The sequence below is a fragment of the Notothenia rossii genome (assembly GCF_949606895.1).
Source record: "Notothenia rossii genome assembly, chromosome: 9".
In the NCBI taxonomy this organism is placed as follows: domain Eukaryota; kingdom Metazoa; phylum Chordata; class Actinopteri; order Perciformes; family Nototheniidae; genus Notothenia; species Notothenia rossii.
Genome location: NC_136907.1, coordinates 37,350,672 through 37,367,614, shown reverse-complemented (window position 1 = coordinate 37,367,614; position 16,943 = coordinate 37,350,672). Strand labels below are relative to the sequence as shown.

Sequence of the window (16,943 nt, the reverse complement as noted above, 5' to 3'; positions counted from 1 at the left end):
TGGATTGCACTCCATGCGATGTCGTAAATGACCACATCGTGAACATCGAGTATTATGTTGTCAAATCAATTTCCCGCCGCGGCCAAAATGAGCTTTCCTTTCTCCCTCATAGACACAGTCACACACGCAGGCACACACGCAGGCCCCGTCTAACTTGCACACAAACATTACACACATGCACAGTGACAGAGAGCAGGGCTCGACATTATAAATGGCCCGCTGGCTCGGAAGCACTATTTAGACACCCCGGGCCAGCATAACGTACTTTCCACTTGCCCGCTCGGGCCACTAAAAATATTGCTTAAAAAAATAAAATTGTCCTGTGGTATAGGTACTTTGACAAGCAATGTTGTTAAATTGTTTCGTTTATTAACACTACAACATAGCGTTTCGTGAGGCGGTTGTCGTTGTTGGGTGAAAGGCAAACGGGAGCCTGCTCGCGCTGGCTCCGAAGCAGCTGCTGCGGAGCCAGCGCGAGCAGGCTCCCGTTTGCCCGTGAGCGCCGGGCAAAAAACTATCTTCAAATAAAAGAAAGTCACCGGAGGAGTTAAAGGAGAGTGACAGGTAGCATGAGAAGAAGAGGGAGAGAAAGTTTCAGCCAGCTTGATCGATGGAGTTGGCTTCTAGTGGTGCAGTGACGCGTCCTAAAACCCTTTTATAATCTATCGATTAGATTTATGATTCGAACATTATTAAAGTAGGGAAGACATGTGGAGATTATCCGGCTGAACAAAACGTGCATTTATCAAACAGGTTTGTTTTCCACAGACCTTATTTCCAGCTATTTTCCAAAACCCTGTGGAGAAATCCCATTGCTTTTGTCGAGGGAACCAGCAGCTTACTTCCTGGTTTTAGGACGCGTCACTGCACCTCTCAATATGATGCCAATATAAACAAGGTCTTCTGTCGGCTCTGTACATCAATGCCGACCTATGCTGACAAGTAAGTGAGGAGAAGAAAATATAAAGGTATTGGCTATAGGGAAATGTCCCAGCAGTTTAGGAGAATGAAGGTTCAAATCTAATCTACTAGATAGCCATTACATTTCTAACTCCTGATAATGACAGGAAGACAGAAAGCGCATTATACTAATAATAATAATAATAATAATACTACTCATAATAATAGCAGACATTTTTGAACAATGACCACAATATCATTATTTTCATAAACCAAATATGAACAATTGAGGAAAATGAGGAAGAACTGATGATTCAAATGTTGTAGTACAAGTAGTAATGTAGTTAGTGCATAAATTACTAAGGCAGCAAATGTGTTCATTTTCTTCATTATTAGTCGATTTTTTTAATGCAGACATATGTTGCAGGGAATCATCATACTGGCGTGACTGTAAACATCAAGGTTTTTTTTTTTTTTAGAGGACATTTCAGAATATCGCGAGATATATCGTATATCGCGATATAGTCAGTAAATATCGCGATATCATTTAGAGACCATATCGCCCAGCCCTACGTGTTACCATGGAAACCAAACAATGGTGTAGCTGTATTAAAGTCAGAGTGGAAACAGTCCTGAGTAAATCTGATTTTGTCAGAAATCAGGAGAAATGCGGGAGAAATATGACCCCAGGAGGAAACCGGGAGAGGGCAAGGAAATCGGGAGTCTCCCGCGAAAATCGGGAGGGTTAACAAGTATGAGTTGCAGTAGAAAATTCAACTGTAGCGCTGGTGCATAGAGAACCGCAGTGACGCGTCTTAAAACCCGGAGGTAAGTTAGCATTTTTAGCACTTCCGGTTCTTTCCTCAAAAAGCAATGCATTTTTTCCATAGGGTTTTGGAAAATAGCTCGAAATAAGGTCTGTGGTTGACACAAATTTAAGAGGTAATTGACGTTTTGTTCTACGATATTAAATACATCAGCAGTGACCCCACTGGGGATTTTTGAAGAGTTTACGTGTCTGAAAAACGATGGTTGTTACCGAATGGCTGAATAGGACTACAGAAATTGTCGAGGCCGTTGTACTTCACTACGCCGAACACGTAAACACTCCCGCTAAGTTTGTTTTCCCCTGTGTTGTGCTTGAAAGCAAGTACCTGCCTATCTTTAGTATCTGTATATCTATATCTGACCATTAGAATCTGTATTTTTGAAATTGTCGTTTTTAACACTGTAGTTTTACAAATTAGAGACTAATTAATTACCAGTGTTTTCCAATTTTACTTGGCAGTTCGTTTCGTTGGCTAACGTTAGCTAAAGCTAGAGCTACTAGTTAGCTACGCAATGGTTTGTTGCTTTGCTCCGGGTTGCAGCCACAGGTCTTCGCATGAAACGTGCTTGTTCTATCGTTTCCCGGCCAATGTTTTCCAAAGGAGAGTCTGGATTCGTGCCATGAGGTAAGCTGACGTTACATTTTTGTCCATGTCACGGTGAAATGTAAATAATGGGTAGTGACTGTATCGCCGTTATAGAGATGGCACTGCTGAAAAGACCGCAACATAAGTAAAGATAATGAATACATCCTATTAAAACCTGTGTGGCTTATATGATAAGTCTTATTAGTACAAGCAGCATAACGTTTCACCATGTAACTAAAGATTGTAGTCAGGGAAATCAGTTTGACATATTGAACTAATAACAAATCACCTCTGGCTGGCAGAGAACTCTCTGCTCCATAGCTTCTCTTGGACGTAAAATCTCATGTACATTTTACATTTATATTCAATTTAATATTCCATCCCTCACATACTTTTGTATATATAATAAATTATATTTTGTTTTTCTTGTTATGCTGCTGCAACACAAACATTTCCCAAATTGGGATCAATACAGTAATATCTTATCTTAATTAATTAAGAAATATAACTATTATAATTAGTTTAGCAGCTGACACCTATTTTCAATATGGATTAATCTACCATTTATTTCTTTAGTTCAATTTTCATCTATAAAAATGTCAAAATAGTGAAAATGTTCACGAGACTTATCAAAGTGCAAGGTTATATCTTTAGATGTTTTGTTTTAGCCTATGTACTGTATGTCTTAATGCTCTTACAGTATATGTGACGGTGTGAGTTCCATGAAACTATATTTTATATCTTCCCAACAGATGAGCTGACAGGAAACCTAACACTCTAACAACCACAACATTGCAAAGGCGAGTAAATGTAAATTAAAAACAATTCACCATTTTTTTATTTCTTCTTCCTTGCAGTGAGGTGAAGCTGACCTTGCAGTTGGTGCCAGTAAGGATGTTCCTCACGCAGGCTGAATGTTTCTCCTTCCTTACTGACACAGAAGCCCTTGATTTGCAATGCTTCACTAATTGTCATTTCCCTGGCTCCGTAGGGACACTTTACCTCCAGCACAGCGGAAGACCCTACCTGACCATCCGGAGATGCCCCCAACAATCCTGATAGGGAGAGCCACAAATCTGACTCATGGACCTGCATCTGAGTTGCAGTGGTGAATGCCCTGACGCCCTCACATTCATTCATAGTCCCCCACTGTACAGACAAAACACCATCAAGGGCCTGTTGTTGCCCTAGCACCCTGGCAATAATGGAAGCAGTCACACGCTTTGACCTCAGGACAGCTCCAAAGTTGCTGGCAGTCAACCTTCCTTTCCTGAACAAATGCCAGTTTGGGCTGGTTCGCTGACCAGTTGTAGCCACCTGAATTGCCCTCTGTTGCTCTTCAGACAATGCCGTGCTTGCCACAATTGCCTCAGGTCCCTGATGCCCAACAGATTTGATAATTTCAGGAACAGTAAGTGTTTCCAAGCTGTAGTGTTCCTCTTCTGGCTCGGGGGAGAGAAGCCAAGAAATTCCTGAGAACCTGCCCCCGAGTCTGTCCCTCAGCCAGTCACGATCTTCGGAGGTGGGCTCTCTTGTCAGCGGGTTAAATTTGTTATTGGTTTCAACAGTCACATTAAAACAGTTACTAAATCAGCTTACTATCACCTAATGAACATATCTAGGATTTGGAAAAATGTGTCCATGCTTTTATCTTCAGTAGACTGGACTACTGCAATGGTGTCTTCACAGGTCTCACTAAAAAATCTATTAGAAAGCTGCAGCTGATTCAGAACAACGCTGCTCGAGTCCTCACTAACACTAAGAAAGAGGATCACATCACTCCTGTTCTGAAGTCTTTACACTGGTTCCTCACTGACACTAAGAAAGTGGATCAGATCGCTCCAGTTCTGAAGTCTTTACACTAGCTTCCTGTGTGTCAAAGAATAGATTTCAAAATACTGCTGGTGTTTATAAAGCACTGAATGGTTTAGGACCAAAATGCATTTCTGACCTCCTGCTAAATTATGAACCATCCAGATCTCTCAGGTCTTCAGGGACGGGTCAGCTTTCTGTCCCCAGAGTCAGAACTAAACATGGTAAAGCAGCGTACAGTTATTATGCTCCAAATATCTGGAGCAAACTCCCAGAAACCTGCAGGTCCGCTGCAACTTACTACTTTTAAATCCAGGCTGAGGACTTTTCTTTTTGTCGCTGCTTTTAATTGAACTATTCATATCTTAGACTGCACTGTAACTTTTATCCATGTATTTTTTCTTTTAATGTTTATTTTATTAGCTTTTCTTTTTAATGACTGATTTTAAATGCCATTTTCTTAATGTCTTTCATTTTTTGTAAAGCACTTTGAATTGCCTTGTGTTGAAAAGTGCTATATAAATAAACTTGCCTTGCCTTGCCTAATAAAGATTTCATGTGACACATACAATTGATTTGTTGATGGGAATTAATGTGAATAAATTAACTCGGTCTTAAAAGGTTAACGGTACTCTTGCTATCACTACTCACCGACACTATAAACCTTGTCCCTCATGCTAGCCCTGACAACACCGGTAAGCACACCTTCATCTAGGCTGCACTGTTAAGTGTCCTGACTTGTAGTGGTTCTCTCCTCTATCTACACTCTTCTTGTCATCTTTGTAAAACGATATCAGACTGGTAATTGACACAGCCATGACTTCTAGTTAAATTCAGTGTGGCTAAAATGAAAAGCTCTGTTAAAATATGCAAGCACGCAAAAGTCAAATTCAGCTTTATTGTCAAAAATTCTACATGTGTTATACATCCAGAAATATTGAAATATCGTTTCCCACAGTGTGACATGTATACATAAAAGAAAAAGGGCCTAGATAAACGTGGTATACATTAAACAAAACGGGCCTAGATAACCGGGGTATACAGTTTAAAATGTTAATATATTTAAAGTGTTCAAAGTGCAGTTTCAGTGCAAGTCAGTTGAAACGATCTTAAGTTGGCATGACGTTGAAGTCGTGCGACCCTGCTGCTGTACTGGCTTGTAGTTCGTTTATAGCATAACGTTAGCATTTCGCTTTTGGCGACTAGATTTATGAATCAAAAATTATAAAAGTAGGGTTGACATGTGGAGATTATCCGGCTGAACAAAACGTGATCCCTCTCTTAAATGTGTGTCAACCACAGACCTTATTTCGAGCTATTTTCCAAAATCCTATGGAGAATTTGCATTGGTTTTTCGTGAAGGAACCGGAAGAAGTTTACTTCCGGGTTTTACGACGCGTCACTGCGGTTCTCTATTAATGGGAAACCCTGAAAGTTTGAGCACCCTCTATGAAATGTCAAGCTACCCCACAGCACCCCCTAGAGAAAATCTCTGGCGCCGCCACTGATAATACTACAAGTGAAAATATATGTAAGTATTGATCATTTGTGTTGTTTGTGCTGTACTATACGGTCTGTTTCTTTATTGTGGTAAGTGAGAAGTAAAGCTGTGCTATGAAAGTTAGCTTTTGCTACCTTTAGATCCATAACAATGCAAGCTGAATAGCCTAACAGTTGGCTACATAGCTAGCAGTGTGAGTGAGCGTTCAGACACCGGCGCACACACTCAAACTGACTCGTTTGCCTGACTCTACCAACAGGCTTTCAAGATTCTGTTTAGATATGCAAGTATAAGCCATGATAGCTTATTTTATTAACACGCTAATTTGATATGAAAACCAATGGAGGCTGAATTAACTTTGTAGGAAAACCTACCGTCCATGACTGCCCCTGAGCTGTGTTTTATTTGTTAAATTCATATTTTTAATTTCCTAAAACATTAATTTTTCTCTCATATTAACAGTGTGGATCATTGACACAGCGTGGTGTCCAGAGTCTTATCCCGCTTTCCCACTTCCTCTGAGGGGACAGCATGGAGGGGGGGCATGAAGAAAGAACTGCACCAGCTTCATCCACGCTGGCGTTACTGTTATCACTGGCTCAGTGTCATTTCATTTGACCAAATGCCTTTACATATACATTTAATAGATTTTATTATTATCCACCTTTTTGTTTTATGTCCTTTTTATTTAAAACATTCTTTGAGAATTCATCTTCTGGTTCAAATTTCAATAAATGTAATTTGTATAATCACTCTTTTGTCTTTATTCTACATGAAAATGTAAGAGATTCCATTCAAATCTGTTGATTATTCATATCTTCCTCAGGCTAGGAATAGTATGTCGCGTTTTTAATGCTAAATGTATATAATTTTCTCACAGGATATAGAATGAAACAACACAGTTTGTATCCATTGTGGGTGAATGCTTCAGCTCTTCAGACCAACATAGTAAGATGTGAGCATGTTCCTAATTGTGTTGGTATGCAGGCAGCCTAGGTCTGGTCTATTTAATCAAATCTGCCACTTTTATATTGTAGAATTTGTTAAATTAAAGCAGTCTTTAATTGTTTGTCCTAAACATAGCAATATGCTTTTGAAATGTAACAGTATACAGTTTTATATTGTGTATCACCTTTAGCTTGAAAATAAATAGATGTGTTTTTTTAATCTAAATAAATAGACAGCAGTGCATGACATTAAGGATTTTGGGAGATGGCCCTGTGGGCCATCTAAGCTAATTTACAAATGGCCCTGAGCCAAATAGAGATTGCCCTGAAAAATGCGCGTGGACGAAATGACACACGAAGGGTTTGGGGGGCCTCCCCCTAGAACATTTAGATTTTTGCAGGCCTTAGATGCTGTCTGGTGCATTCTCTAGACTGAATTATAAGATGAACCACCACAATATTATATTGTACAATTTCAATGTTATTCTTCATTTCACTTGTTTGTTTGTACTTGTTTGTGTTTGCTCTCTTGCATGTCCTGCATAGCTATAAGAAATACTTAAGTTGTTGGTCAAGACAATTTCCATCTGATGAAGGCAAATGCCTTCCCAGATGTAAAAAAGTAGAAAACATTACATTCAGTTGTAACTGCCAAAACAAACATTATTTACACTATTATGGCCCCTGTTAAAAATGTTTGTAATGTTATCTACTGTAAGTTGGTCGAACGAATGCCTCCTCATCCGGAAGCTGACCGAGCAGACCCAGGCAGCAGTCGAGAGGAGCCGAGCGCATCCGCGAAGCACACAAAATGGCGACGTCAGAATTCCTGTTAGCCGGCAAATCTAAATCTCTTCGGTCAAAATAATTTCCCTTTAGCGCAATACCGCTTCAGTTGCGCCACTTATGTGACAGACAAGAATAGTCAATTCTAATGTCTAACACTTAATGTGGAGAAAGAGATGTGCTGTATGGTTTGATTGTGCGTTGATCTGTTGGTAATGCCTCAGGGTTCCGGTGGGCATGTAAACAAATGCATAATGCTGCGCTATACTGTGTGGGCTCACCCAGTTGCATAGCGACACTTATTGTTTAGGTGTCTTTTAATAAGCAGGTAGTCCTATCATTAGCTAGAACTAGCTGGATCTGATCGATATAGACATAAACGCGAGTGAAGTCTAATCTGACGGGAGAGAGTCAGCTGCTGCTGACGAGTCGACACGCAGCTCTGCATGATCACATGCAGCGGTGAGCGGACAAAACACACACTTCAGGCTAGAATATCACACGTAGCTATTTTAATTACCTCTCAAACTACCGTAACTAGTTATATATATGTTTAGTTTCACTGTCGGGTGAAACTCATTGCTGGATCCGCAAGCTGCATGACACTGGCATAATAGATTGCCCGATCGGGCAACCAGCAGGTGAGGCTTCATTGCCCGAGCTAAATACTAGATGGCCCCGGGCCATCGGGCAGCCCTTAATGTCGAGCCCTGGACAGACACTTTATCAATCCCAAATTGGGAAATTATTTAACAGCAGCAGTGTGTTCAGGTATTAAAATATTTAAAGTTGGAATAAAGTATAAACTACACAACACAAGTCTAATGCACAGCAATCCATAAGATAAGTCCGATATGTATACTACGAAGCAGGATTTTCGCTTAGCCGGCTAACTTCAGGGAAAACTCCGGCTTTCCGGTCCTACGAAGCTGGTTCTCTTTTCAGCAGGCTAGATCTCCATGGTAACTTATGCTTAGCGGATAACCTGGTCGGGACCAGGGGGGTATACTACGAAGCAGGATTTTCGTTTAGCAAGATAACTTCTGGGATTTCCGGTACTACGAAGCTGGTTCACTTTTTAGCGGGCTAGATCTCCATGGGGACTTATCCTGGAACCTAGTCTGTGCTCCGAAGCAGGATAGGTTCCAGGATAAGAGATCAACTCAGCGAAAGCACCACGCCTTCTGACCAATCAGAGCTCAGTGTGCGGAGGAAATACAGTTTAAACTGCCGTTGCAGGAAAGACGGCTGGCCAAAATCACCGCTGTGTGAACGTGAAAATGAATAAAATATCACCTCCCATCTTCAGAGCAATCGAACTATTATAACTATTATTATACTATTATGTTAAGAAAGCTTAATTGAATATCTGCCACAACATAAGTAACCGGATCAAAGTAACAATACGTAGCCTACAGTCCGCGGCATTGTGAGTGCAGACGTCGATGTGTCCCATTATCATTCATATCACATCATATCACATCATAATGTATCATATATTTCCTTATCTGAGTCAGCTGAGCCGTATCTGGCCGTGCAACACTCACAGTGTCACATACTGTCTGCAGAAGTATTATTTTAAGCAACACATTAAGTTGACGAAACACTCGAGCCAAATGTAATTAAAGTCAGATCGTGTCTTAGACAGGGCAGCGATATCATAAACACTTTTTCTGTTACCAGCTGTATTCACCTTGCATGTGCAGCTATGTGGCATTTATCCTGGATAAAGTGTTTAAGTCATGGATGTTTAAAGTTTAACTTCTTCATATTTTACTAATATTAAAGTTCACTTTTCATTCAGGAAGTACGACGCTGCGCTGTCAGTACGCTTCTCCATGTTTGTGATTGGTCGAATGCTCCAAATACCACCTCTTTCATGTGAACGCGCACCTAACTAGATGGGGCACGGCTGGCTTGAGCGATCAACTTGATAACCCGCGTCGTTGTACCGTTTAGCGAGAGCGCGTATGTTTTGGATTAGGCCAACCGGCTAACTCAAACATATCCAGGTTAGGTTGAACCAGCGCCGTATAGACTGAGAGTTACGTCATCTCCGTTCACTCCAATGGACCACTTTTTTACAGCAATGGCGGATCGTGGAGCCTCTCAATCGTTCCCCGGAAGTTAGCGCCAAGGCTAGCAGAGCTGTAGAGTTGCAGCATAATAGACCGTTCGTGACGGACTTTTAAAGGTAAGAAGAAGTTTAAAGATTTATATTGCGGATATTATCAGTACATCTGATTCAAATTAACATGTGTATTAAAGGATGTCAGTGGGTTATCCCTAAATTAGTAGATTTAGGGAACGTTTACAGATAACAGATAAAGCTAGGATAACGGATCAAGTTAGCAACACAGGTTGAACAGCCTTTTAATTGTAAATTCCGTTCTCTTAATGTCATTTCGTCCAACGTTGTTGAATTAGAGAAGAGGGGCTTCTAAACAGGATTGTATGCGGGGGTGGAGGGAGTTAAATATTAGATGAATATAACTTTGGTGCGTGTAAGAGTGAGTGTTTTTAGCAGAGCCATATTGTGTCCTTGTGATTATGTTGATTATTACCTGTCTCTATAATGTTGCAGCTCAGCTGATTTTGGATTGATGGCAAAGGGAGAGGGACTTAAGTGAGAGTGAAAACACAAGGTAAGTTTAATACTACTGTTTTATATAAGTAAGCATACTAAACATGTATTCTATCACTGTATTATATAAGTAATCTTGTTAGTAACCTACTGTATGGCAGGTGGAGGGGCAGTGATGTTACAGGTGGAGGAGCAAAACTGCAAGACTGCAAACTCACAAGACAGAGAAATCAAAGTTTGTTCTCCAGAGAAGAGGTTGATTTCACTTCATTTATTTCATATTTTCTAAAGATGTGCAAATGGCAACAAAAAAAAACTTGAGAGCTGTAACCAAGACAACTGTAACAACATGAGTAGAGAGCCACCAAGGTTTTTCAAGTCCCTCTCTTACTCCATTTTGCCAACCCAAACTTCCAGGTACATGACGGGACACCTTGCTTGCTTGTTTTTGTTGTTTGCGCTCCTCTGGCTGGGTGCTGGCAGGTGGAGGGCAGAGATGTTGGCGGGTGGAGGGGCATTGATGTTACGGGTGGAGGGGCATTGATGTTAGCTGTTACACACCAGGCTCAAACTTAACACATTGCATCCTTCTTTGCAGTGTCCTTAATCCTGGAAGGGGAATCTGCAATTCCTGCAGAGTTTTGTAACCCGTTTTGGTCCGCACGCAAAGCGAATTTTTAAAGCCTTCTTAATTGTCTCATTGCTCCATTTCATCCCCTTTGTGGTGAGTCTGCCTAATGCCTTAAGTTGGTCTTTTGAAAACTTTTTCATATATTTGTTGTCCCTAATTTTCATTGTTTTCTGGAGAGCTGCATTTTCCTTCCTGATTTTTCTTCGTGCAGACTTTGCTTTTTTGGTGATTCCTTCTTGGCTCTTTAATTTTCTCTTTAATTTTTTTAATAGATCTGTTTGACTGGCTGCTGGTTCCCTCGTATGCTGACTGGCTGCTGTTTCCCTCGTGTGCTGACCAGCTGCTGGTTCCCTCGTATGCTGACTGGCTGCTGGTTCCCTCGTATGCTGACTGGCTGCTGGCTGAGTGGGTGGTGTCCACCCTCCCTGTCTCTCCTCACTAGCCATGTCTTCTCTTTCTTCACCCTCACTTTCCTTTCTCTCAGTCTCCTCATCCCTTCTTCCCTCAATCTTTGAGACTAATGTAAGTAGAAGACATGGCACTGTAGATTTTCGAACATTTAAAATATTATACCACTTAAAAATAAGAAATATGACTTTTGTTACTAAGAGTTCATACTTATTATACCTGTGGCACCTTTCACACTATAGCTGTGATCATGAGCTATGGGCTTTGTAGATACAGGTCCCGGGGTGAATCGTGGTGCAGGGGCCCTTCTCTTTTTGACCACAGGGCGATGCACGAAGATGGTGGGCATAGCCTCTGCTCTCAGCCTAGTCTTGCCCTTTTTTGTCTTGACAAACTGGTCTGTATCAAAATGTGCCTGCGGAGTGACTTGAGGTTACTTCACACACAGAACAACTCAGTTTTGTCTGCCCACATACATATTCCATAGTGGTTGAATACACGGTATTAGGAAACACTTTATACTTACTGGACATGTTATACTCATTACATACTGTATATAAAATATGACCAAGAATGTGAGACAACTTTATAGAAATTCATATCACATCTGTTACTGATGCCATTTGTCATACTTTGTTAAACTCACAAATAATAAAGTTCCATAACTTCAGTTGGGAACAAAGACCACACCTTATCTCCCCAAGGCAATTTCCCATCCAATAGGTGTGCTATATAGGTGTGTATAACCCTTTCTCCTGTCTGTTACTCCCTCTTTCAGCACAAGAACCAGAGGGGGATTCAATGGAGCCTGAATACCTGCACTGAGACCCTCACCCTGCACCCTGAGTCTCAACTCTGTTTTTCAAGCCTTTCCCTGTTTTTTTGTATTAAACAAAACATTAAGCTTTCCCAATGGTGTGGTTTTCGTTTTGTGAAAAAGTGCAAATGCAGTGTTTGTATATAATAACCTCACATATTTTTTTGCTGTTGGTCGTGAAATTGCTCCTGCTGACTTGAGCCAGCCATTTTTTCCTCCGCTCTGTGTCAGTGGGGAAGCCGTAAATTCGTACTCCTTTCTCGGAGCGATTTGAGCATCCCCAGGCAGCACAGCAAACCATGGTGGCGACTAGGAGGCAGCACAGCAAACCAGGACAACACGGAGGAAAAGGCACAGACAAACTGCATGATATGCTATTCAATGTTTATTGAATTCCATGTATTTGCAATGGATTTTCCTAAAACAACACATTTAACATCATCATCATGCTGCTGCTGCTGCTGCTGCTGCTGCTAGTCCTTTGATAGTCACCTGTCGGTCTCCTGTAAGCCATAAAGATGATATTAGTCATTTACAGTGATGCAAATTAGTCGCTTTTCGGCGCCTCCCGCTTTTTTAACGCTGATTTGGGTGACTTGTGTAATTCGCGGAAAACCGAAGAGTTTTCGTTTTGGGGGTGGGGGGGGGGTCCGTCCGCCCGTCCGTCAGTCCGACTAACGGACAACTTTTCACTTAAAAAAAGAAGAAGAAATCTAGATCGCAAAATAATTAAACAAGCGAGTGCCTGTTTTTCCTGGCCAAGGGCAGGTTCCTTGAACACAACACGAGCGTAACGTGTCTTCACGTGGTATATGTCTCGTCGGAAAGGAGTGTAGACTAGAGTGCTGACGGAGAGCACCGGAACGCCGCTCCAGCTCTTCAAATATTGCTGTACCTATAAGGAGCCGTACACACCGCAGTGTTTGCGTGGCTGTCTTTAGTTGTAAGCACAGTGGCGATCTGTTGTTATTAGCATCTGGTTAGCTAGCTATGCTAACGAATTTAAAGAGCTTTTCTACAACCAGGTGGAAGAGAGCTCTCTCCTGAGAGGCTCAAATAACCTCAGCTCAGTGAGGTTAAGGCACACCTTGACATCGTTATAGTTATTAATGAGACATTAGAGTCTAAATGAAAAACAGGTATAAAATACAATATGACAGTAACAAAAAAGTTGTTAAAAATAACAAGAATAGAGTTTAAAAGGGGAGTGATTTGTAAAATATCCAAAAAGAAGAATCTGCTTACAGTTTTGTTTCATATGGGTGTTGAGATGTATCCATAGATCTCTTCAGGTTGCTCTCAAAGTGCACCAGATTGATGCTTTTAACTTCAATATTTAAAAAAAAATCTTCCTGAGGGAGCATGCCCCTGGACCCCACTAGAGGAGGTAAAGTCCCCCCCACTTAAATCATGTTCACATGGATAGGATACTTAATACATTTGCACACATCTTGTGTCCATATCTTTCTGTGCGTGCGTGCGTGCATGCGCGAGTCATGGTAAAATATCTGGATTAAGAGGTAGCTTTTTCTTTGCACAGCATGAAAGAAAGGCCAAATTAATGGGCTGTGATTTTAGTTTTTTTTAAGCAGTTCAATAATTTGTACGGCCCTCGGAGGATGTTGTAAAAATTGAAAGGAACAAGGTTCCCCACCCCTGCTGTAAATAATAAGAAAACCCCTTGATTTATAACTTAACATCTCTGTCTTCTATTGATCTGAGTATATTATAAAGAATAGCCAGTTAATTGAAGCATTATAGCACAGGCCTTTGTTAGATGGTATATTACGCAGTTTTTTTTCTGCTTCGAATAGTTCTCTCTTTTTTCACCATATGTGTGTTTGCATCCCTGCATTTAGATAACTTGTGTCCTCAATTAACATGGGATTACTGAAACTACCATGAATTTAAGAAAATGGTAGAAATTAATCTAATCTGAATTTTGAAGCATTCCTTTAGATCCCCTCCCTCTAAATATATCAATAAACATTAGAAAGTGATGCTCCTGACTACCATACAAGTTTAAGAAGATAATATTGGTTTTAAAGAATTCAAAGCTATAAACAGCAACAGGCTCTTTAACCAAGGCACTGTTAGCCTAACATGTAAACTAGTTGTTCACACTAATCCTAATATTATCACTTAATATTAGCAAATTCTATTTTATTTTTTAAAACATATTGATGTAAATACATACACATATCGATTTGTTGTATAAATATTGCAAATCAAAACCTTTATTCACTAATAATTACCAAAAATCGTAGTTCTATCTCCTGTTATCAATGCATTCACATTGCCCGCCATGAACTTTCGGGGGACAATCCTCGTCTGCATGAACCACATGACGATAACCGTTTTTGGACTTCCGCTGTCGTAACTCTTCTATCTATATGGCGCTGGGTTGAACCAGCTTCGTAGTACAGGCCCCAACACTAACGTGGCCGAGTGGACTCCGGAGTTTGCTGCATGAGTTGCACTGTATGATCTGTGGTGTAGTGGGCTGTCACTCAAAAACTGAGTAGCCAATGGGGACACACCCCTGAAAGTCCCGCCCACCTGGGATGTTTGTGTCAAAATCTCAAACGAAAAATGAGGGAGCGCAAACGAGAAAGCTGCAGCGAGAGCAAAAGTCTGATCATTGAGAAAGAAGAAACAAGAACTGCAAACAAAAATCTATGTTAAAACAAAGAAAAAATACTTATAGTTTACATGATTACACAAATGATTTGTTTGTAACTTATAGTTTTATTTTTAACATTTATTTTATTTTGCTTGACTCTGTTTTTTTAAACTCATAGTTTTGCTTTATTCTGAGAAAGTGTTGCTTTATCTTTATTATGATACAAAACTAATCCCATATGCTAGCCTCCAGGTGTTGGTTTTTTCCCTTTCCTCTTTGAACACGACAATGCCCACACTGTATACGCTGATATGACATCACTGTGGCCTTCAGGAACCTCTCATGCTGTGTCTGTCCTCCAGGTCCTTTCCACTCCTCCACAGGGAATGTCTCCGGCCTCTATGAGACGGACATCACCCCTGCTGGCTGGACCTTCTCCATCTGGGGCGTCATCTACACCTGGCTCACCCTCCTGGTCATATACACCACTTCATATGTCTTCAGAGGGTAAGCCCACATCAACATATGTATAATGCGGATGAGAGCTGTGTGCAGATGAAACTGACCCCCCCTTCCCCCCTCTCTCTTCCTCTGAATAGATCCTGGGCTCAGAGCCTGCTGCCCTACACCTTCTATTTCTGCTGGATGGCTAACTTGGTGCTGAACATGATCTGGCTGCTACTGTGGGACAGAGAGTATGTCTGACACCTATATTTCTTACTTTTATATTTGCACAGAAACACTGAAAAGCTATAATACAAAGACTGTGACTGTCATGGGGGTTACTGTAGGTAAGCTTTAACCCGTCAACATTAAGTAAGTAGGGACTAAGGACAGTGCAAACATTAGTATGAAAAGAGTAAATTAAGTGTACTGTTGATTTATGATGGAATTAACTAAATATTCTACTCATTCACCCCTAAATAGGTATCTGTTTTGTAATTTTCTGCCTCACCCAGTACTGAGGAAATTAATATAATTAATTTGTCGCACAGAATGATCAAATTACATCTAAAAACACATTTAAAAATATATATATTTACGGGAAAAAATAATAAAACAATGTATCAAAGCCACTGCTCAGAAATAGTCCCTGTGAAAACTGTTGATGAGCCAGAAAACCATAGAGTTTGTTTGTGGAATCCACATTGCTGTTTTTTATTGTTTAGTTTGTGCTATATGCTATATTTACTTTATATGTGCTATACTGTATATGCCATATACACAACATATACAAATTCCATTCCCCTCAAAAGTGAAGCGAAGGAGGCAGAGTTCTCTATGCCAGATATAAAATATAAAAAAATGTTAAACTCCTGACAGTCCTGCCAAAAAACTAAATCAACTTTTGCCCTCAAAAACGCATCCTTTCGGCTACTTTCTCAGTTCCTTCGCTCCGACTCCTAAATATAAGCCCTAGTACAAACTGCAGGAAGGTGTGACATTTATGTAAGTTACTTGGTATGGAGTCAGATTTGGGTCAGTATTCTAAAACACAAAACAAGCTACTCACGAGCGGAAAATGTGCTTTTACAAGCGCATGAAATGACCCTCGCGCGCAGATTAAACCCCCGCGAGCAGAGACAGCCCTCTTGCTCGCTCGCGGGAGTGTCAGCCTCACTCGCTCGCGGAGTATGTCTGTGCGCGCGTGAAAATGTTCTGACACTTTGGGGCGGAGCCACTGGAATTTGATTGACAGCTGCCAGGAAACCTGGAGTTGCCAGGTTTGAGCGAGTGAGGCTGACACTCCCGCGAGCGAGCAAGAGGGCTGTCTGCGTGCGAGGGTCATTTCATGCGCATGTAAAAGCAAATGTTCCGCTCGTGAGTAGCTTGTTTTGCGCGCTAGAATATTGACCCAAATCTGATTCCATACTTGGCTGTCATGTTAGTTCTTCACAATTAGAATGTGGATAATAATAATGTTCTATGATGCAAGGTAGGGAAGTGATTTACAGGCAGTATTCCCATATTTGACACATTAACATTTTTCTGTTTTCTACAAACCACTGTCATATAGTTTAGGTTAGTTTAACAGTTTGTAAGAAAGTTGAATCTGATATAGCACATTGGCACAAATCTTTATTATTTATTTACAAATGGATGTGTTGCCTTGTTTGTTATCTACAAACATAATCAGGTTTTAGTTAATCAGTCAGCCTCATCTATGATACACAATAAGGTTTGGGGTGATAATATTAGTAATACTGCAAAAAGAAACAAAGTAGTGTCTGCCAGCTCATGGAATCCTACTGTGAACCCGGAAATGATGACTTCCCCAAAGTTTTATGTTAGAAATGTATAGTAAGGGTCGGATGCTAACTTTTATATGTAGGGCAATTAGCATAGTTAGCACAATCAGAAACAGAATTCCTTTATTCGTCCCACAGAGGGGAAATCTAAGTTTGTTACAGCAAAGTATAGAGACGAAGAAAGTTGAACACTATCACGTAAAAAGGCATGCACATAGTATTTAAAAAAATTAATAAATAAATTAACAATTATTATAACTTAAAACGAGT

The 16,943-nt window shown here is 40.6% G+C and overlaps 1 protein-coding gene and 1 long non-coding RNA gene across 4 annotated transcripts in view; both read left to right on the top strand.

Moving 5' to 3' along the window:
* Nucleotides 1-16,943, top strand: part of LOC307017949 (uncharacterized protein) — a 32,613-nt gene that overhangs the window by 6,341 nt on the left and 9,329 nt on the right. Inside the window, exons 2-3 of the mRNA XM_079647934.1 lie at nucleotides 14,787-14,931; nucleotides 15,024-15,119. Coding sequence (XP_079504060.1) covers nucleotides 14,787-14,931; nucleotides 15,024-15,119 — 241 coding nt within the window. The remainder of the gene's footprint in view (nucleotides 1-14,786; nucleotides 14,932-15,023; nucleotides 15,120-16,943) is intronic.
* Nucleotides 474-11,892, top strand: LOC307017951. 3 transcript variants are annotated; one of them, XR_013802307.1, is made up of 5 exons: nucleotides 474-2,354; nucleotides 3,068-3,115; nucleotides 3,307-9,555; nucleotides 9,946-10,200; nucleotides 10,544-11,892. It is a non-coding gene; the product is annotated as an uncharacterized lncRNA (long non-coding RNA). The 3 variants fall into 3 exon arrangements; XR_013802308.1 differs by having other exon boundaries at nucleotides 3,307-10,200; nucleotides 10,544-10,669; nucleotides 10,849-11,892; XR_013802309.1 differs by having other exon boundaries at nucleotides 3,307-10,200.